Source organism: Crinia signifera, chromosome 8 (genome assembly GCF_055691185.1).
Source record: "Crinia signifera chromosome 8, ASM5569118v1, whole genome shotgun sequence".
Classification (NCBI taxonomy): Eukaryota; Metazoa; Chordata; class Amphibia; order Anura; family Myobatrachidae; genus Crinia; species Crinia signifera.
In genome coordinates this window covers 155,485,601-155,506,838 of record NC_139224.1, presented here as the reverse complement: position 1 = coordinate 155,506,838, position 21,238 = coordinate 155,485,601, and the positions used below count along the sequence as shown (strand labels likewise).

General features: G+C 48.3%; 1 protein-coding gene and 2 non-coding genes across 3 annotated transcripts in view; all 3 read right to left on the bottom strand.

The window, feature by feature from the left end:
• Positions 1-4,991: 4,991 nt before the first annotated feature.
• ARMH1 (armadillo like helical domain containing 1) overlaps positions 4,992-21,238 on the bottom strand; it is a 133,565-nt gene continuing 117,318 nt past the window's right edge. The window contains exons 7-12 of the mRNA XM_083157473.1: positions 11,738-11,860; positions 9,005-9,077; positions 8,005-8,134; positions 7,032-7,109; positions 5,517-5,598; positions 4,992-5,434 (exon numbers count right to left, since the gene is read on the bottom strand). Of these exons, the coding sequence (XP_083013599.1) occupies positions 5,415-5,434; positions 5,517-5,598; positions 7,032-7,109; positions 8,005-8,134; positions 9,005-9,077; positions 11,738-11,860 (506 nt within the window). The 3' untranslated portion in view covers positions 4,992-5,414. The remainder of the gene's footprint in view (positions 5,435-5,516; positions 5,599-7,031; positions 7,110-8,004; positions 8,135-9,004; positions 9,078-11,737; positions 11,861-21,238) is intronic.
• On the bottom strand, positions 14,470-14,584 carry LOC146030012 (U5 spliceosomal RNA). The gene has a single exon (XR_014455528.1). It is a non-coding gene; the product is annotated as a U5 spliceosomal RNA (small nuclear RNA).
• On the bottom strand, positions 16,781-16,895 carry LOC146030017 (U5 spliceosomal RNA). The gene has a single exon (XR_014455533.1). It is a non-coding gene; the product is annotated as a U5 spliceosomal RNA (small nuclear RNA).

Sequence of the window (21,238 nt, the reverse complement as noted above, 5' to 3'; positions counted from 1 at the left end):
ATGATTATGCGTTTCGCCACATTTTCACGCCTGCACATTCTCAAGGTGCTTATACACAGTACACTATTCCCGTGCGTTTTGAACTAGATTGCATGGGATCAAATCACGTGCGATACGATGGGATCGGGACAAAGTAACAAAAAGCACAGGCTGTACAGACTTCGGGCCCGATGTATCAAGCTTCAAAAGTGATAAAGTGGAGGGTGATAAACAACCAGCCAATCAGCTCCTACCTGCCATGTCACAGGCTGGGTTTGAAAAATAACAGGCAGGAGCTGATTGGCTGGCTGTTTATCACTCTCCGTTTTATCACTTTTTGAAGCTTGATACATCTGGCCCTTCATGTGCTGTGCGATGGGATGCCCGCGGGAGCATGCATTGCATCGCACAGCACCCTCACACCATGTATGGGCAGCTTCAGAAGCACCCTCACTTGACACAAGGGTATCTCCTCCTTCTAATACCCCTTTTCCATTAGCCTAAATATCCCAAGTTTTTGCACGGGAGCGCACAAAACCCGGGATTTTAGGCAGGTGGAAACGTTCCCTGTTGAAAAAACCCAGGTCGCGAGACCCGGCATTTCATCCCAGGTAGCGACCAGGGTTTAAGCTGGGTCACTGGGTAGTGTAAACGGGTAACCGGGGTCGATGCGACCCGGGGCCCGTTCACTACAATGCATCTCATCTCCCAGTGCCTCTCCGACTCCCACCTCCCGATGACGTCACCCGCCTGGCATTATACCTGGGTGGGGACTCTAGTGTGGTACTTGTGGAGTATCACGGCTCCCATCGTATGGCATCGTATGCCATATGTAGTGGCATACGATGGCATACGATGCGATGCGACGTTTTACCGATTTTTGAGCATTTTTGCTCAAAAATCGTATGCCATATGTAGTGGCATACGATGTCATACGATGCGATACGATGTTTTACCGATTTTTTTAGCAAAAATGGTCAAAAATCGGTAAAACATCGCATAACATCGTATGCCATATGTAGTGGCATACGATGTCATACGATGCGATACGATGTTTTACCGATTTTTGACCAAAAATGGTGAAAAATCTGTAAAACATCGCATGGCATCGTATGCCATCGATGCGATACAATGTTTTACCGATTTTTGAGCATTTTAGCTCAAAAATCGTATGCGATCGCATCGGATGCCATACGATGGCATCCGATGCGATGGCACCCGATTTTGCACTGAAATGCATCAGAATGCGTTGAAATGTGTATTAAAGTAGTGAAATGCCCCCAAATGCCACCGAGCCCGAAGCGTGGCGAGCGTCCCCTCGCAGGGGCTCGCTGCGCTCGCCACGCTTCGGGCTCGGTGGCTCGCTGCGCTCGCCACACTATTCTATTCTCAACTCCACGCCGACGTGGATAGTGGGGGTATGAAAAGGTCGTAGGACGCGTACCGCCGCCCCTCGCGGGCTCGCTGTGCTCGCCACGCTTCGGGTTGACGTTGATAGTGGGGGTGGTGCACTATGAAAAATGGCATTTGGGGGCATTTCACTACTTTAATACACATTTCAATGCATTCTGATGCATTTCAGTCCAAAATCGGGTGCCATCGCATCGCATGCCATCGTATGGCATCCGATGCGATCGCATACGATTTTTGAGCTAAAATGCTCAAAAATCGGTAAAACATCGTATCGCATCGTATGCCACTACATATGGCATACGATGCCATTCAATGTTTTACCGATTTTTGACCATTTTTGCTCAAAAATCTGTAAAACATCGTATCGCATCGTATGGCATCGTATGCCACTACATATGGCATATGATGTTATGCGATGGCATTTGATTTTTGAGCAAAAATAGTCAAAAATCGGTAAAACATCGCATCGCATCGTATGCCATCGTATGCCATGCGATGCGATGCGATTTTTAGCATACGATCTGCATACGATGCAGGTCGTGGGAGCCGTGGTACTCCACAAGTACCTCTAGTGTTAATGAGTTCGCAAGCCGGGTCGCACCCAGGTTGTAGCCATGTACAAATCCCGGGTGCAACCCGGCTTGTAGATGGAAAAGGGGTATAACACTGCTTGTGTTATTTTCTGGTCATCACTAACCCATAGCACCCTATTGGCCTACTATAGAGAGCTTTATGAATTCCAGAGATTGAGGAGGCTCTGATGCCCAAATGTCTTCCATCCTGACATTAATAGACACTTGTCATATTCACAAATATGTGCTTTATTGAGCTAACATATCATTATAAAACATTGTTTATTCATCGACACTCAGACAAACTAAGGCATATTTTTTACCCCCTTTGGGAAAGAGGAATTTCTGCCAAAGAACTATTACTGCACCATTTGCCTACATTTCAATTTCCTATTCAATATAAAAGCATTATGGGAAGATTGTTTTTGCCTTGCAAGGTGAAAGAATAAAACTAATGGTATTTTCCGGCAATTGAAAACGCCTATTTCATTGGTGTGACCAAAGGCGCTTTTAAAGATGAACCAATCTGTATTTCTGCATCTACGGAAGCTGATAGTGGGTATCACAGTCCTTACACATACAGAGGCACCGATGACCATACAGGAAGGACACTGTAACTGCATTTGTTTAAAGTCACAAGCTGGTGACCACCCATAGCCACAGACACAATTGCGTTTATTTCTAATGCTGCCCACACATCAGACCAACTTTTCTCCAACCATCCAACTAGTTTGTTGGATGGAATAAAAACCTGGTACTGGATAGGAGCAAATGTAATTTTGTGATTAAGTAATTGTTTCCTAAATCAAAAAAATGGACAACAACTGTCACTCAGACAATGTCCTGTAGTTGGACCTATTTGATTTAAACAATTTCACTGAATGTTTTTGTCCATTCTCCTGAGTTTGTGAGCAAATTGCTTATTGGCATTTGCCCCCATACAGTACCAGATTTTAAGTCCAACCAACCAACTAGTTGGATGGTTGGAGGAAAGTTGGTCTGATGTGTGGCCAGCATTACAAACTTATTTCCTCAGCTCTCTTACATGTCATCATCAAGGTGTGGCTGTATTAAGGCAGAATAGTAAACGGGTCGTGTAGATTACAGGCATGTCCAAACTATGGCCCTCCAGCTGTTGTGAAGCTACAATTCCCATCATGCCTTGCCAGAGTTTTGCTATTAGGGAATGCTAAAACTATGGCAAGGCATGCTGGGATGTGTAGTTTTACAACAGCTGGAGGGCCGCAGTTTGGACATGCATGGCGTAGAAGATAAGGAGGGTAACACGGTGTGCTCTGCAAATCCTCCATTTGATCCTCCATGCAATTGCGACATTTAGCCCTGCCACTCTCAGTGCATAGCACTGTGCGGGCCGGGGCTAAAATTACGCATTCGCTCTAGATACGCCCCCCCAATAGGGCAGCCCGTCCGCCCCCGATCTGCCCCTTTCCCCTCTCAGTGATGGCCCCGCCCCCCTGCTTCAGTGAGCTGGCTGCCCTCTCCTGGAGAAGGCAGCTTAAAAGTCGGCAACTATGCTCCGGCACGTGAAGTGTCCCTCTTGCCGACAGTTGGGAGGTATGGCATTAGGTCGACAATGGGAAGGTCGAGTCAAAAGGTCAGCATGATTTGTTCATCTTTTTGTCCCGAATATCGACTTAGTTGACAGTGTACAGTGTCCCAACGCATGTCTCGTTGCACTCGCCATGCTTCGGGCTTACTATTATATTCTCCCACCACACCGTAGTGGATGGTAGGGCACAAGTCAGCTGAAAAGAAAGGGAAATACTCATGTCGACCTTTTGACTGTCAACCTAATGCTTGTGCTTGCTTTTTGACCCTGTCGACCTTATCCAAGTCGACCCAATTCATGTGTCAACCTTCAATGGTCAACCTAATGTACTTCAACCTTTGTAGGGTCGACAGAGTGACCGTATCCCGTTACGGTAACGTTATTATAGGTCTCATACAGACAGTACAAGGTCCGTGGATCTATTGGCAAGTTTTAGCTCTTATAAATCCTTTGGAAAAAATCTGGGTTTCTGAGCTGACAGTCTTGCATGCTCGAGGCTTTCTTTGCAAATTCGTCAACAGGTTGGGGGGAGCGGCAGGTGAGTTGCGACCATTTATGTGGGAATTTAGTCTACAACTGCAATCGCGTACGTCAAAAAAAAAAGGGCCATTGTGTCAGCTACTGTTTCCATGCTGCAGGGTCATAGGCTTACTCTGTCGACCTTTTGACTGTCGACATTATGCTTGTGTCGACCTAGACCCATGCCGGCATTGACACATGTCAACCTTGACCCATGTCGACCTAGACCCATGTCGACCTAGACCCATGTCGACCTTGCTGCCTGTCGAGCTAGTGTAGTGTCGACCCAATGCTTGTCGACCTAGTTGTTGTAGACCTATCAACCCACACCCGATCCATGATGCCTGAAAACTAAAGTCACCCCCAACTAAGCAATTGAGGCTGTCTGGACATATATCAGCAGCGGACAATTATTTTACTCTTAAGGTCCCCATACACTTAACCAATTTGAGTCGATTTCACCCAATTCCAATGGATCGGGCAGAGAAATCGTCCCAAATCGGATGTGTTTGACACCCCATACAACCCAATGCACAGTCCCGTGCGTATCGGGTCGGACCCAACAGATTGAACCTGCTGCAGGTTGAGTCTGTCAGATCGGACCCATCAGCAGCACATCACGGGTGCTTTTTAGCACCCACAATGTTTTGGTTCGATCCAGAGGTGTGTGCCAGCAGTCAAGGGGGTGGGTAGTGTGAGGTCCAAGCTGCGTGAAGCACCCGGGGGTGTGGGTGCAGCGGCGGGGCGGTCAGTCCACAGTGTCCTGGAAGTGCTGAGCGGACAGTGGCAGCGGTATGTGAATTTTTTTTTTCAAAATATAGGCCTGCCGCTGATTGGCTGAGACACTCTCAGCCAATCAGCGGCAGGCCTATCTTTTGATTTTTTTTTTCACATTCTGCCATCGCTGCCCGCAGCGTCCGTTCAGCGCTTCAAGGACACTGCAGACTGGCCACTCTGCCGCTGCTTCCGCAATTCCCTGGGAATTACATGGGATAAATCACATAAGATTTATCCCATGTAAAACATGGCACATCAAGTGCTAAAACGTAGTGAGCTCTCCCGGGCAGCTGCCGGTGGAGCTCAGGGGAAATTAGGTCCGACTTGTCCTTTGGACAAGTCGGCCTAATGTATGGGGGGTCTTAAAAGGGATATTCAAAGATAATAAAGAAGAACAATACTGAGAACCGGCAAGAATAATTGGATACAATAAGATCTCATTAACTACAATACATGATATTCTATATTTTATTATTAAACAAACACATTCTCCTGTATTTCCAAGCTGGGGGCTTGGGCTGTTATGCGGCTGCACTGCCTGAGTGCTGGCTTCTTCTCTCGTATGAGTGCGATTCACCCTACGATCACTCGGTCACCTCTGTTACTGCAGGAGAGAGAGGATGTCAGTGAGACCGTCCAATCACGCTCAGAGCTGATAGCGCATCTAGCACTCGGCCTGTACTTACTGCCAGGGATGTTCACTTGGTTGGAGGTTAGAATTTCAACTTGTACGCTGTCCAGCTTCATATACAATATCTCTGCATTATCCTGCAAGAATGACATCAATGGTCCAGTCCAGGTGTCAGAGACAACATTTATCACGTCACTTATTGCATGAACATTTACTGAACACTCGGGGGCCCATGTATCGTTTAATATTTGTGGGTAAATCCCGCATTTATATTAAGTATCACCTGAATGTCTGCAGGAGGGACCAGGAGGAATCTCTGATCCCTCCTGCTCCGCCTGCGATCCTTAATAAATGGGCCCCTAACAGCTGATAAAACAAATTACAAGCATAAGGTGCCCACACACTAGAAAGATCTGCGATCGTAAGATGTGAGCATAAATTAGCCTTGAAATCTTTTGTCCGTCCTGGACAAAAGATTTCAGGCCAGCGCACAGCTTTACCAAAGATTTTTCTTAAGATCCCGTGTGCGTTCCTATGGATCTTTTACTAAATCTTCTGATCTTCTATGCTGCAAGAAAGATTTAACAAAAGATCCATGGGAGCGCGCATCGGACCGATATCGGCAAAAAAATCGTTCTTAGAGAATGCCCCTACATCGCTATCAGGGGCGATATCGGTGTTCGGCCTCACGCGTTGCTATCCCCTGGTGATTAAGATCCAGCATGCTGGATAAATCTACTTAATCACCGGTCAGGGCCTGTGTTCTCACTCTCAGATGTAACATGTGCAGAGAGAATTAGATTTGGGTGAGTTATTTTGTTTCTGTGCAGGGAAAATACTGGCTGCTTTATTTTTACACTGCAATCTAGATCTCACTTTGAAGTAAAACCCCACCCAAATCTCTCTCTGCACAAGTAAGATCTGCCCCACCTGCAGTGCACAAGGGCCCTTATTCTAGTTGAATCGGTCGGATGCGTATTTTCGGACGCATCCAACCGAATGATGGACCGAGTAGTCAGGCAGCCCCGAGTGCTCCAGACCACTCGGGCATTTCTCCGTGCAAAAGCAGGGATATGGACGGGCAGTTGGCATCCGGCTATGTCATATCTCCGCCCCCCACACATGCGTCACCGCCGCATTACCATACGTAAGCCAAGCGCTTTCATGGGAATGCCCATGAAACGTGGGGTGTACACATATGGTAATGAGCCCAAACAGCCCTTCACGCCCCTCTCCACCCCCTGTTCGGATTGTTCCAACCGATCGTTTTCTGTATAGAATTTACGCATTTACGTAAATGAACGTATTCGAAAGTGCGCGGCGTTCGCACATGCGCAGATACGCCTCTGCACATGCACAAACACCAACCATCGGCCGGCCGCATTCGGAGCCATCCGACTCAATCAGAATAAGGGCCATGATTTTGTCCATCTAATAAGGAATTTGCAGGAAGGAGTGAACCAGAATAACCCCCCTAGATCTTCAGTGAGCAGAATCCCCTATTAACATGTATAACCCGTCATATACTACCACATTCCATCATATCAAGGTGGAACACGACCTATCTCACCATCAGCATCTGGAAGAGTTTGTCCCCAACGGTCGTCCTCACTTGTTCCTCAACCACAGGGAACAAGGACACAAAATACTGCAGAGAAATTCAGAGACATCAATCAGCGTCTGCACATTTATCCCGGTGTCTACAAAGTGTAACCAATCAGCAGTTCCCTATCATCCATATAGCATGAGACAGACAATGAATGCAATGATGCCGGAGGCGCAGGAACAGGGCTCCGAAAAGAGTCCTGCGATGTCCAGAGCCGGAAGCTGGGGGGTCTGCGCATGCGCGGTTAGTGCTGACGCCCCACCGACCCTGCACTGCCGCCAGGGCTGTGCGGTGTGTATTCCATAGGCTACAATGGGCTATCACCATGTCAGAATGGCGATAGCCCAGGGATGTGAAGCCAGGCAGCCCGATGTTGATACATGCGCTCAGCCAGAAGCCTGCGTGGTTAGCACTGACACCCCGCTGACCGCACTGCCCCAGCAGCAGTGTGATCTGTAGCCCATAGGCTACAATGGGCTATCGCCATCTCAGATTGGCGATAGCCCAGGGGGGCGAAGCCGGGCTGCTCGATGGTGATACATCGGGCAGCTTCGCATCCCCCATAGAAACCTATGGGGGATGTAGCCGGCGGCGGTGAAGGGTGGATCACAGCACGGATCGGAGATTTCTGCTGCGGTCCCCCTTTGGTACATTCGGGGGATACTTAATATTTGTGGCTAACTTCCGAAAACGGGTGATTACGGCGATTTAGCCGCAAATATTCTTTGATAAATGTGGCCCAAAGAGAGATTGTGGGAGAGTTTTCACATTTGTCTTAAAGCAGCAATCATTTACATGACAAAATCAACCTACTTTTGCATTGTATAGGATTGCCGCTTTATAAAAATGGGAAAACTCTCCCCAAATCTCTCACTTTCTGATTCTCACACGCATTGGCCCTAGGTGTGATAGGGGCTTATTGCACAAACGCTCTGACCTCCACGGCAAGGCTGGCCTGTCTTTGGCTCTCTGTATGTTCCTTATTCCCCATGACGAAGAGCAGATGATGTATCACCCTCAGCTGTATCAGCTCCTCGCACAGCTCTGTGGATTCTCGAGCCAGCATCCTGGAAACAATCAAACATGTACATAAGATTGGTTCATCCTATCCCAGTCATTGCAGGAGCGTTATAAGACGTTATCGGTATGCCGTCATATTACCGACAGTCAGTATGGAGGTGGGGTGGGGGGCGCACATAGCCTCCGCTGCTGTCTGCAGCTTACCTTGGTGCTGGGCTTGCCCGCAGCGCAGTGGTGGGGCGTTCGGCAGTCCTGTCGCTTGCAGATGAGGTCATCTCCAAGCGCCGCCCCTGTTTATACTGCGGGTTGTCAGGATAGTGCAAACGGGGCCAATCCCGGATCCGACCCAGATTGGAACTGTGTTCCAGATACTGGGTTGGATCCGGGATTTTGGTGTGAAAGAGGTACAGATGTAGCGCCGTTCATCCAGTGCCGGGGCTCGCCAGACCACCCCCCACTGGCGAGCAGATGCTACATCTGACTGGGACAATCGCACGTCCAAATTTCCCGTCGGCGGAAGACGGGCAGGGTTAGGGGAGGAGTGGGGGACAGCGACGAGGCGATGGGGACCCGGGGGGAGCTCCTGTTGAAGGGGATGCGCGTGCGTCTCGTGCGCGCGCATCCCTTTCCGGCGACTGGCGGGGTCTGTTGGCTGGCGAATCTTCCGCCAGCCCCTGCCGGAATGAGCCCGGCTGCATCTGTATTAGTAGGAAAAACATAACTACAGTCTGATTGGCAGCTCCAAGCAACACCTGCTGCAGAAAAGGTTCCCATTGGTCTTCATAGGTCAAAAGCCCAAATGGAGACATCAGGACCTGGGGCTGCCGTTCCCAGGAACATTGGAGATGAGAGGTATAAGCTGATATAAATGACAGCCCAGAGATTAGAGGTCCTCGCACAGATATTCCCATACATACCCAATGGCTTTAGCACTGGCTGCTTGCTGAATGAAAGCCGGCAGTGAACCCGTCATCTGAGGCACATCTGGATCTGAGAGACAAGCACAGAACAAAGGTCACTCACAGTAACATATATCCATGTATATATTACATATATCCCACTAGAATAGTGCAGGAAATGCTGCTTATTGGGAAGAAATCCTTATAATGTATCATAAAGGAAGATATTGCTGGTAGTGGGAGAGAGTCGTACCTGCGGGGGGACAGTAAAAGAATAAATGAAAGGATGTATGTATGGGGGGGGGGGGGGTAGATCACTTTTTGAATTCCACTGGAGGGGTGACACTACGTGGGTGCCAGGAGGGGTGACACTACGTGGGTGCAGCCTGCAACTGGGTGACAACTACGAGGGTGGAACCAATGCATGTTTACATACGCAATGTCCCATACTCCTTCTGTTTCCAATTGCTTCTGCTACTATGTGCATTTGTGGACATTAGGGAGGCCGATCCAGGGATCGGCGGGATCCTGGGATTTTGGCCTAAAATTGTAGCGATTTGAATCCGGGGATTGAAGCTTCCAATCCTGGGATTCTGGGATTAGTACCCCCCATGCAAAAATGTACTTTTTTTAAAAAGCTGGGCAGCGTTGAGTACCCAGAAACCCCCCCAGAAATCTAAGGGCCCTAGATTGAAAGCTGAGGGTCCCCTCTTTCCATGGGTACAAGAATTTTAAAAATCGGCCCTAGGGAACCAGAGATATCTGACTTCAAAGCAGTGGTCCCCATCCAAGCCTGTTATTTATGCTTCCCAGTCAGATATTTCAGGTTCTGTCTGACTTAGTGTTTTTCTGAGGGTATATTCCAAAAGATGGGACTCTCCCCCTTTGATGGACACTAGTAGCTTGTCTCTACTGTTCCCAGAACCAGAGATATCAGCCTTCCAGCAGCTGGTTACTGCTCCAGCTCCACACACCTGGTATGTAGTTTTATATACTCGTTGGCAGATTGCTCTGCCTCCTGAACTCTGATCCCCTAGTCCCCAATACCATTTGGTAGGTGGGATTCTCTAGTTTTTTATTCCATTAAAATCTAAGAAATCTATTTCCGGGAACTGGAGATATCTGCAGTCAAGCAAGCTGTCCTCCCACCAGAAAATTATGAATAATAAGCCCTCTCCATTATACACCCCTCCTCTGCATATTAAACATCGTCTACCACCCTGGAAGTTATGTATCAGGGCCCCTTTATTCAGCCCAATGCCCCCTTCTCCCACCATCTGTACAGTAAAGGGGTAATTAGTGAAAATTACTGATCCAGGCCCTACATGCTGAGCGGTTGATATAATACCCCCTACCACCTGCGGGACATCAAAGCTTCCGCTCATAGCACCCCCCACCTCTACCGCTGGAGGATAGGTAGGGGCCCCAATACATTGCTATGCCCAGGGGGTCTACACTGCTGTTATGTGTATATATATATATATATATATATATCAAACCCCAATATTCCTCCACGCGCTATAGCCTAAAAACAATAATAATATAAAAAAACTGTATAAGTGTAGGCTGCCTGACCACAAAGTTCCCTGAGGGCCACGGGAACGAAGTACTACAATATTTTCCCCAATAGTGGAGAGGCGCCAATTTATAAATGTACAGTCCTTATAAAATCATCCAATTCATCCAATTAGAATAAACTGACAGAGAAATATTCTCCAAACGATTGTTTTTATTTTATCCTTTGATTTGATGCGTAGTCATGATTCTCTTTCATCGAAAAAAATAAGGACCATAAGTATTTCTTCTAAATGGCTTATCAAGCCAAACCTTTTGAAAGTATAAGTGAAACCACCCAGAAAATATTGGCCCTTATTCTGCATCGTGCGGTACGGCCCGCGTGCGGCCGTACCGCCGATGTTTTCAGTCTGCACATGCGCAGAGGTCAATCTGCGCATGTGCAGGCGAAATCGCCGCACATAAAGTTTCGCCGCCGCAAAGGGGGCGTATAGGGGCGTGAGGGGCTTCATACCCTCATTTCCCTATGCATACGCCCCGCGTTTCATGGGCGTTCCCATGCAAACGCGGGGCGTATGCATGGTAATGAGGCTATGACGCCACTGATGGGGGCGGAAAGCTGACGTCGCCGGATGTCAGCTCTCAGCCCCCATACAAGCTATCACACGGACGATTGTCCGTGTGGTCTCAGCTTGCGGGAGCTGCTGTGGCGTGCGGCCCTGCCTTCGATGGTCGACGACCATCGAATGCAGGGGGCAGCTCCCACCATGGTGGAGGCGTACGCCCCACCATTTTTATGCGGATCGCCAGCCGTCCGTGTACGGACGGCCGTGGCGATCCGTCTCGTGGGCGGGGATTGGTTTGTGCGGCCGGAGCACCGTGTGCGGCTCCGGCCGCACCAACCAGAATAAGGGCCAATGTTTGGACACTTTCTCTCTCCTAGTAATAGAAACCGTAATGGTCGTCCACTCTAGAGGACTTCTGATTCCCACAGGTCTAGCCATTCTGCTGGCTAGACCTGTGGGAATCAGAAGTCCTCTAGAGTGGACGACCATTACGGTTTCTATTACTAGGAGAGAGAAAGTGTCCAAACAATCTTTTCTGGGTGGTTTCACTTATATCCCGGGATTGACCTCACTAGTGGACATGGAACAGTTTTTCTTTTCTTATTATTCCACAACAAAATGATATAACATTATTCTGCAGATACAAATCCCTACAAAAGAAGTCACGCACCATCTAGGATCTGTGGTTTGGTCTTAAAATGTTCTTTCCGGGACGGTCTGAGCAGAGCTACGAGTCCCTGAAACAAGGCCGGACGCACCTCCGTGCTCACCAACTCCTTTATCAGCTGCAGAGCTGTAACCAATGGAAACACAAACCTGTGAGACACAAATACACAACATTCATCTACACTTGTGTTCTACAACATACTCCATGTATACTTCCAGCATGTGCTATCTAGCAAGAGATAAACCCCCTTTATTGGTCCTGGAATGTTTGGAGTAGAACCAACACTGGATACTTGTTTTCTGGACACTTTATGTAACAGAGGCTACAATGTTCCCGTCATACATTATTAGCATTTCCCAGAACTTGTTTATTAGCACAGAGGTCACCACCGTCACACTAAGGCCCCTTTCACACCGCACCTCGGATCCGGGTAAATGCAGGGTTGCTGACATGGGTTGACATGGATTGGGTCGACAACTGAAGGTAGACATGGCTAAGGTCAACACCGGAAATACGCTGACATGGCTCATTTCGATAGGGTTGGAAGGTCGACATTATGTTTTTTCAGCCAGCATGTGCCCTACCATCCACTACGGATTGGTGGGAGAATAAAATAGTGTGATGAGCCATGCGAGGGAACGCGGTACATTTTGACGGTGTCCATGTCAACTATGTCGGCACTCATGTCAAAAACCTATATATGGTAGACTAAGTGACCGTATTTTACGTCAGCAACCCGGGTCCGAGATGCGGTGTGGAAGGGGCCTTAAGCTGTGTACACACTGTGCAATTTGGTCACTGAGCGATTTTGGCTTACGCTCAGAAATCTGCAATCTATTCTGTCTCTACCTCATTTTGATTCGAAATCCCTGGTCGTTAATGTGCATTGTGTGGGTGTGGTACAGGGGTCCTACAGTCGGGATCCCGACAGTCATTAGCCCGATGTTGGGATCCCGACTGGTTGGACCCAGACAGCATGGCGATAGCAACAAAGCCCCTTGCGGGCTCGCCACCTATTCAATTCTCCCTCTATGCGGGTCGTGGCCCCCACGAGGGAAAATAGCCGACGGCCGTCGGGAACCCGGCTGTCGGTGTTTTGACAGTCGGGATCCCGACATCGGATAAATGCCTGGCGGGATCCCGACTGTCGGGACCCCGTCCGGCACCCCATTGTGCACCAGCGACTTTTAGCCATAATCGGAGACGCATGTTCCTGCGACCAGCGACCACCTGCCGATTTATCTCCCACAGCACATGGAAAACACTGGCAATATGGTCGCTCAGTCACAAGTCACAGGTCAAGCAACCCGACAATTGCACCCGTGTTATAAGAATGGTTAAACCTGGGTATACGCCCTCTGTATAATGGGTTTACTGTAAACTCGCCAGGACTTTGCGATGTGAATGCGACATAACACACAATGCAATGACAAAGAATTATTTCATTATCCAAATGAACAAGATCACATTGAAGTAACATATTGTATAGCAGCAGCAGCAGCAGCTCCATAGGGATTTATACAACAGGGGACAAACGGGTGTGGAGCAGTTGGTCACCAGCAAGTTGGTCGACAGTCATTAGGTCGACATGCATTTAGGTCGACAGGGTCTTTAGGTTGACAGGGTCATTAGGTCGACATAGGTTAGGTTGACAGTTGACTATCAACTTAACCCATGTTAATGACTGTCGACCTAATGACCCTGTCAACCTAACCCAGGTCGACCTAGACTGTCGACCTTCCTGCATGTCGACCTAGACTCATGTTGACCTAAATGCATATCAACCAACTTGCTGGTGACCCAATGACCGTATCCTGGGACAAACATTAATAAAAGGAGACTGAGGATTTAATGCTCTGGCAGTAATATAAGCAGATTTCTGTACACAATCTACAATACACATATATTCCTATGACTAAGGCCCCCATACACTGGGTGATGTACCTGCAATTTGAGGAAAGATTAGATGGCGGAAGCCCAGCCATCATTTGAAGCCCATTTCCCACCATCGATGTCAAGCTCGTTTTTGTTTTTTTCCTAAAGGTGCTTGACACGGAGGAGCCCCCGGCACCTACAAAGCCCCCCTGCATTTTGATTGGCCCACAGACCAGTCAATCAGAGAAAATTGATAATCATCGATATGGGTACTTGGTTCCTAGTACGGCACTCAGATTTCCTACGTACGGCACTGCGATTTTTGTTTATGTCTTTTTTTCTACCCTCATTGTACCCCACTATATCGCATCGCATTGCATCGCAAGTCCCGAAAAATCGCATGTGATTTTATAGGGTGTGCGATGCCATGACTCTAGGTATACAATAATATGATTGTATGTCCCCAAAATAGGTTAAACGCACCCCCTCCCCCACGCCACCCCGAAGCGTGGCGAGCACTTTTTTTTTTCTTTTTAAATTGTTTGGGGCACGGAGCCGAGCCTCCCCCTCCCCCTCCCCGCAGGCCAATCAACCAAACACAATGGATGACCATCGATATCGATCGTCATCCATTTCATAGTTTTGCACTATCGATGGCAATGGCGACGAGGGCCATCCCTATGTTGTCCCTGCGCTAGTAATTCATTTAAAACACTGGAACAATACCCCCACTTAACAAGCATTAAGTGCAGCATATTTTAAAGTTAAATATTACTAATTGATACATTGGCCGCACTGACTGTTCAGCAACATAGACCATTCACAATTTAGATCTGCATTCTGCTTTTTACCAATAAACAAGCCCAGCGTTAGCCGGGCATCAAAAAATTATATGAAACTCATAGTTGTTCCTCTCCACGGAAATCTTTAGTAAAAGGCGAAAGATTTATTCGATCTGAAGAGAAACCAGAGTATACTGAATGCTGCCCGGAGCACCAGCCCAGCCGGAAGTGGACTCTATCACACTCATGGAGAGAACATACAAAGAATCTTCAATTCTCCTTCAGACCACGAGACGCTACAGCAGTACTTTGCATCAGGATTTTGCTTTACATGCAAAGATTTATAAACGTGATTAAAAGAAGGAACGTGCTCCGATGGCCGTGGTGCATCATGGTCATGCAAATAAGGCACACCAGCAGTAAAGGCTTCGGCTCAGAGCAGCTCAGTCAGTGATAATTCTACAGCGGCAGCTAGTGGGAGGGGAGAGTCAGCTGCTGGTTTCTCTGTGGGTGCCTGTCAGTCAATCCTCACACAGATAGGAAGTCAAGTAGGAACATGACACATACACTAATATTAAACAGAACGTGGCACAGGTAGTTGCAACAAGGTGGAATAATTAGTGCAAAATACAGAATAAATTTTTTTTTATTATTATGAATTATATAACTCGTCAAGCACCCCCCCCCCCGGCCGCCCCTTCGCCCCGTCGCCTATGCTAACCCCCTCCCCCGCAGTCTTACCCATCGCGCTGCGCTGGTCCCGGCGGCTCCGTTCTTCTGCTGAGGACCACCACAAAATGGCCGCCCCCATACAGCAGACAGTTTCAGAGAACAGTGTGCTATATGGGGGCGGCCATTTTGTGGTGGTCCTCATCAGAAGAACGGAGCCGCCGGGACCAGCGAGATACGTAAGTCTGCGGGGGATTGGGGGGGGGGGGGTAACTATAGCACCGCCGCCCCCGGCGCCCCCACATGCACAGCGCCCCCCCCCCCCCCCCCGCGGTGGCGGGGGCTGCGGTGCTATAGTTACGCACCTGTCTGTGTCCCAAGACTCTCCAATCACATCTGTGACGCATCCAGGGATCCCGGGATATGGGACCGCACTGGTCTGAACACTAAGCTCCTTGAGTACAGTCTGTACAACTTTGGGAATGGTGAGAAGAGATTCAAAATGACATCAGGGGGTTTCCCCTAAACACAGGGATGGATTTAGGGGTCAGGCCGCCCGCCCCATGGCACAACATTTTTGCACCCACCTGCTGCAGCCCAGCACATATGGCTCCCTCTGCCAGCCTGACCCGGTCCCCTGGGCGGGGTGACCAGTGGCTTGTGCGGGGCTGGCGGCTGCCGTACCAGGGGGTCTCCTGGGCTCTGGTTGGTAGCTTACGGGGGGTCCATTTTTTCCGGGTGCTGCGCTCGACAGGCCCGCGGTGGCTTCCGGTGTTGGACACTGCCCTGTGCAGAGGTGATTATTAGCCCTTTCACATACGCAAGCGCTTGCAAGCCGGGTCGCAAGCCAGGGACAAAATCCCGGGTGCGAGCCGGCTTGCAAGCGCTTTCACACTAGCCACCCGACCCAGCATAATGCCGGGCAAGTGACGTAATCTGGAGGCGGGCCGGGGTGTTGTTGGGAGTTGACAGTATCTCCCAGCGGCTCCTTTACAGTGCAGTGAACGGGACCCAGGTCGCATCAACCCGAGATAACCGTTCACACTGTGACTGGACCTGTGAGTGTTCCAGGTACAACCCTGGTCAAGGTCGAGTTGAAGTCCCGGAACACTGGACCTGGGATAATCTACCAGGACCCTTCCAAAATTCCCCGGGTTGATGCACGTTCGTGTGCAATAACCTGGGAAATATTTGTCAGTGTGAACGGGGTATAAAATAATTATTCAATCATTCACTAGCTACAGGTGTAATCCCAGGATGGAAAAAGAATGAATTTAATACCACTGTACAAATGCAGAAGCAAGAAAGAAGCGCCATTACCGATGCGTAAACCTTAGATCAGTAGTAGGGGAACGAATGAGTTGTGGAATATCTTGAAAACAAACAACTTATAGGATTCTAAACAGCATGGATTTACTGGTGGAAGATAATGTCAAACAAAGCTTATTAGTGTATTAACCAGTTTATTTAAAAAAATATCGAAACATTGGGTTCACAGTACCAATGTTTAGATCTAAATGATCATTTGCAACCAATGTTGAAAAACATCATTTGTCCGATGTTTTCCTTCGATGTCCCATCCCTACTGGATTACCCCCACTTAACAAGCATTAAGTGCAGCATTTCATAAAATTAAATATCACTAATTGCTACATTTGCCTTAATGTTCAGCAACATAGACGGCCAATCACATTTTAGGTCTGCTTTTTACCAATAAACAAGCCCAGCGTTAGCCGGGCATCAAAAAATTATATGAAACTCATGGTTGTTCCTCTCCACGGAAATCTTTAGTAAAAGGCGAAAGATTTATTCGATCTGAAGAGAAACCAGAGTATACTGAATGCTGCCCGGTAGTGATGGGTAGTTCGTGAATGATTAGTTCAAAATGAACTAATCTTCAAAGTGAACTAAATCGTTCAGATCACTGCTCTGGCAAAGATTAGTTCATTTAGTTCACCAGGAAGTTAAGCAAGTGGTAGGTGTAACACAGACAGACAGAGCCCAGCAGCTCCAAGGCTCATTTACTGGATCTTTCCTTCCTGTATCTAAAGTTAAAAGTACAACAAAGCCCAGCAAATACAGATCTAATAAAATAAAAATATGCACTGCCTAGACAAAGTTGTGTGGTGTGTCTGTGAGTGAGCATGTGTGCTCATGCTGCTCACCTTTCTGTGATACTATCATTATATGATTAGTTCAGATGTCCAAACACTTACTGCTGCTGCTGCTGGTACTGGTACTGGTACTGGGTCCTGAGCATGCTGCTGTGCTAAATCTTCTGCTGGGATCTGTGTAGGAGCTTCTGCAGCAGCCATGTTATCAGCTCTCATGCAATACTCAGGAGGCAGTACATGGTAGCTGCCAAAGATGGCAGTGCTGAGCTCACACATGGTCTGGACTCTGCAGATCCAAATGAACTACATTGTCCTGATGACTCATGAGTCCTGCAAATAGTTCAGTAGTTCAATTAGTTCACTGATCATACAGATCCCTGAACTAATCTCTGACTATACAGCCATAATGAGACTGTGCAGTACCTGTGAGCTACCATGTGTGGCACTGCTGTGCTCAGGCACATGTATTGTGTGTATGCAGCCACAGACACAGTGCTGGCTGCTGCATGTTATACAGTATACTGTAGTAGCTCTGTTTACTCCACATTACAGTCAGAGATGGATATGTATGAACCTTCATGATGCATACAGTGGAGCAGTTGCCCCTAGCAACCAATCAGCAACTGGTTACTTTGCAAAGTCTCTACTTTATCTCTCTCTAAGGTCAGCTAAATTGGGGCAAGGGGACATATTTTTTTCTAATTACTGTATTTTAAAAGCAGAAAAAAATTGACTTATTAAATTACTCAGAATTTGGGTATTTTACTTGCATATTATGGAAGGTAAAATAATAACCACAATGGGATTAATATTGCAGAGCTAAACAATAAACATGTCACTAGAAGGGTGCTGTATAACTTATTGCTTTTCTAAACTAGAAAATAATCTGATTTATTAAACCTACAGTATATGATCATTCTAACAAGACTATAACTCCTACAATGAGCTAGTATTACAATGCCTGCTCTGTGTGTCATAATCTAGTCTAGTTCATCTAGCTCCATGCACTCCTCTCAGTCTCTGAGTCAGTGATGGAATAATGAACTAGAGATGGCTAGTGAATCGTTGTCTCGACTCAGTGTCTCGAAACATTCAGCTGACTGCATGATTCGAGATACTCACTGTTGGCTGAGTCGGGACAGCAGCAGCAGCAGCACACTGAATCTATGTTGGTAATTATATTATTAACAATCATTGCATAAGCAGATGCCTGCCTCTGCCAGATGAACTGCACAATCATTATTAAAGCTGGTTCGGTTACTAAGCAGCAGCAAGGGACTGAGCCTCTGCAGCTCCCTAATGTGTTGTGAGCCTTGCACTGTCTCTCTGTGCCTGCTGCAATTCCAAATGAGTTGTGATCCCAGCCACTGTCTTATTTCCTGTCTGCCAGCACACTGAGCCTCTGCAACTCACTAAGAGTTGTGATCCAAGCCACTGTCTTACTTCCTGTCTGCCAGCACACTGAGCCTCTGCAACTCACTAAGGGCTGTTTCACACAGTACGGTTCCTGCCGCACGGTGAAATCCCGTACGGTCAGGGAGCCGCGCCGCACTCAGAATTTTATAATGGCAGGGATGGCCACAGCCCGGCAGCCGTCCCTTCCAGTGGGGGGATCCGGCTGCAGCCGTGCGGCCGGGCCGTGGCCGTCCCGTGTGAATGGACACAATAGTGTCCATTCACAACTGCTGAGTGCGGCACGGCTCCCTGGCCGTACGGGATTTCACCGTGCGGCAGGAACCGTACTGTGTGAAACAGCCCTAAGAGTTGTGAGCCAAGCCACTGTCTTACTTCCTGTCTGCCAGCACACTGAGCCTCTGCAACTCACTAAGAGTTGTGAGCCAAGCCACTGTCTTATTTCCTGTCTTCCCTGCACACTGAGCCTCTGCAACTCACTAAGAGTTGTGAGCCAAGCCACTGTCTTACTTCCTGTGTTCCCTGCACACTGAGTGACTGAGCCTCTGCAACTCCCTGAGTGTGCTGTGAGCCGTGCACTGTCTCCCTGTGCCTGCAATTCCACACTACTCATGAGCCCAGCCACTGACTAACTTCCTGTCTGCCTGCACACAGCACACACTGAGGGACAGAGACTCTGCAAGTCCCTGAGTGTGCTGTGAGCCCTGAACTGTCTCCCTGTGCCTGTAATTCCATATGAGTCGTGACTCGTGAGCCGAGTCACTGACTCAACACACTTTACTGAGCTGAGCCGCTCAACTCATTCCAATGAATCGTACTGCCCATCTCTATAATGAACTAAATGAACTAATCTTCTGATCTAATCTTTAGGGTAAACTAGATCATAATGAACTAGTCACCAAAACGAACTAGATTTCCCATCACTACTGCCCGGAGCACCAACCCAGCCGGAAGTGGACTCTATCACACTCATGGAGAGAACACATTCATACACAGAATGTTCAATTCTCCCTCAGACCACGAGACGCTACAGCAGTACTTTGCATCAGGATTTTGCTTTACATGCAAAGATTTATAAACGTGATTAAAAGAAGGAACGTGCTCCGATGGCCGTGGTGCATCATGGGCATGCAAATGAGGCACACCAGCAGTAAAGGCTTCGGCTCAGAGCAGCTCAGTCATGCTGCTTTCAGACCGCATAACTGGCTTTGACCCTGTATTTGGAAACGTTTCCAAAAACGGGTCTGCCAGATAAAACCCCTTTCACACCGCAGCACTTAAACGGTATATTACCGTTTAAGTGCCGATTTTTTGACACTGGCAGACCCATTTTTGGAAACTTTCCAAATACAGGGTCAAAGCCAGTGCAGCCTTCAGCCCTCCCCTCCGTGCAGCTCCCCCCCCCTCGCGCGTGTCGACCGAGAGCATGTCGACGCCCCCCCATGTCGACTTACCCCGTGCCGGTACCTCCGTTGTGGATCCCGGCACTGCAGCTCAGTATGCTCGGAAAGCACTTATGAAAAAAGTGTCTTCCAGAAAATGGCTGCCCCATAGGAAACCCTGTTTAAAAAAACTGTCTTTCGTATGGGGGCAGCCATTTTCTGAAAGACACTTTTTTCATAAGTGCTTTCCGAGCATACTGAGCTGCAGTGCCGGGAACCACAACGGAGATACCGGCACGGGGTAAGTCGACACAGGGGGGGGGGCCCCGACACGCGCGGGGGGCGTCGACACGCGCGGGGGGCGTCGACACGCGCGCGGGGGGTGTCGACACGCGCGGGGGGGGCTCCAGTGCTGTGAATACTTAATGAGCGCTCATTAAGTATTCACTGTGCTGAATTTAGGACCCAGCTCATTGGCTGGGTCCTAAATACCGTTTCAGAACCGATTTTGAGCCTAAAATACCGGTTCTGAAACGGGTAGGACCCTGCATTTTAACCGGTTAGAAAAAACGTTTTTTTCTAACCGGTTAAGTGGTCCTGCACCTTTCAGACCGCACACATTACCGTTTTAAAACGGTAAAAAAACGGCAATATACCGTTTTTAAAGTGCGGTCTGAAAGGGGCATCAGTGATTCTACAGCGGCAGCTAGTGGGAGGGGAGAGTCAGCTGCAGGTTTCTCTGTGGGTGCCTGTCAGTCAATCCTCACACAGATAGGAAGTTAAGTAGGAACATGACACATACACTAATATTAAACAGAACGTGGCACAGGTAGTTGCAACAAGGTGAAATAATTAGTGCAAAATACAGAATAACAATTTTTATATTATTATGAATTATATAACTCATATCTGGTCTTATCTAAACATTGACCCTGTGTCCCAAGATTCTCCAGTCACATCTGTGACGCATCCAGGGATCCCGGGATATGGGACCGCACTGGTCTGAACACTAAGCCCCTTGAGTACAGTCTGTACAACTTTGGGAATGGTGAGAAGAGATTCAAAATGACATCAGGGGGTTTCCCCTAAACACAGGGATGGATTTAGGGGTCAGGCCGCCCACCCCATGGCACAACATTTTTGCACCCACCTGCTGCAGCCCAGCACATATGGCTCCCTCTGCCAGCCTGACCCGGTCCCCTGGGCGGGGTCTCCAGTGGCTTGTGCAGGGCTGGCGGCTGCCGTACCAGGGGGTCTCCTGGGCTCTGG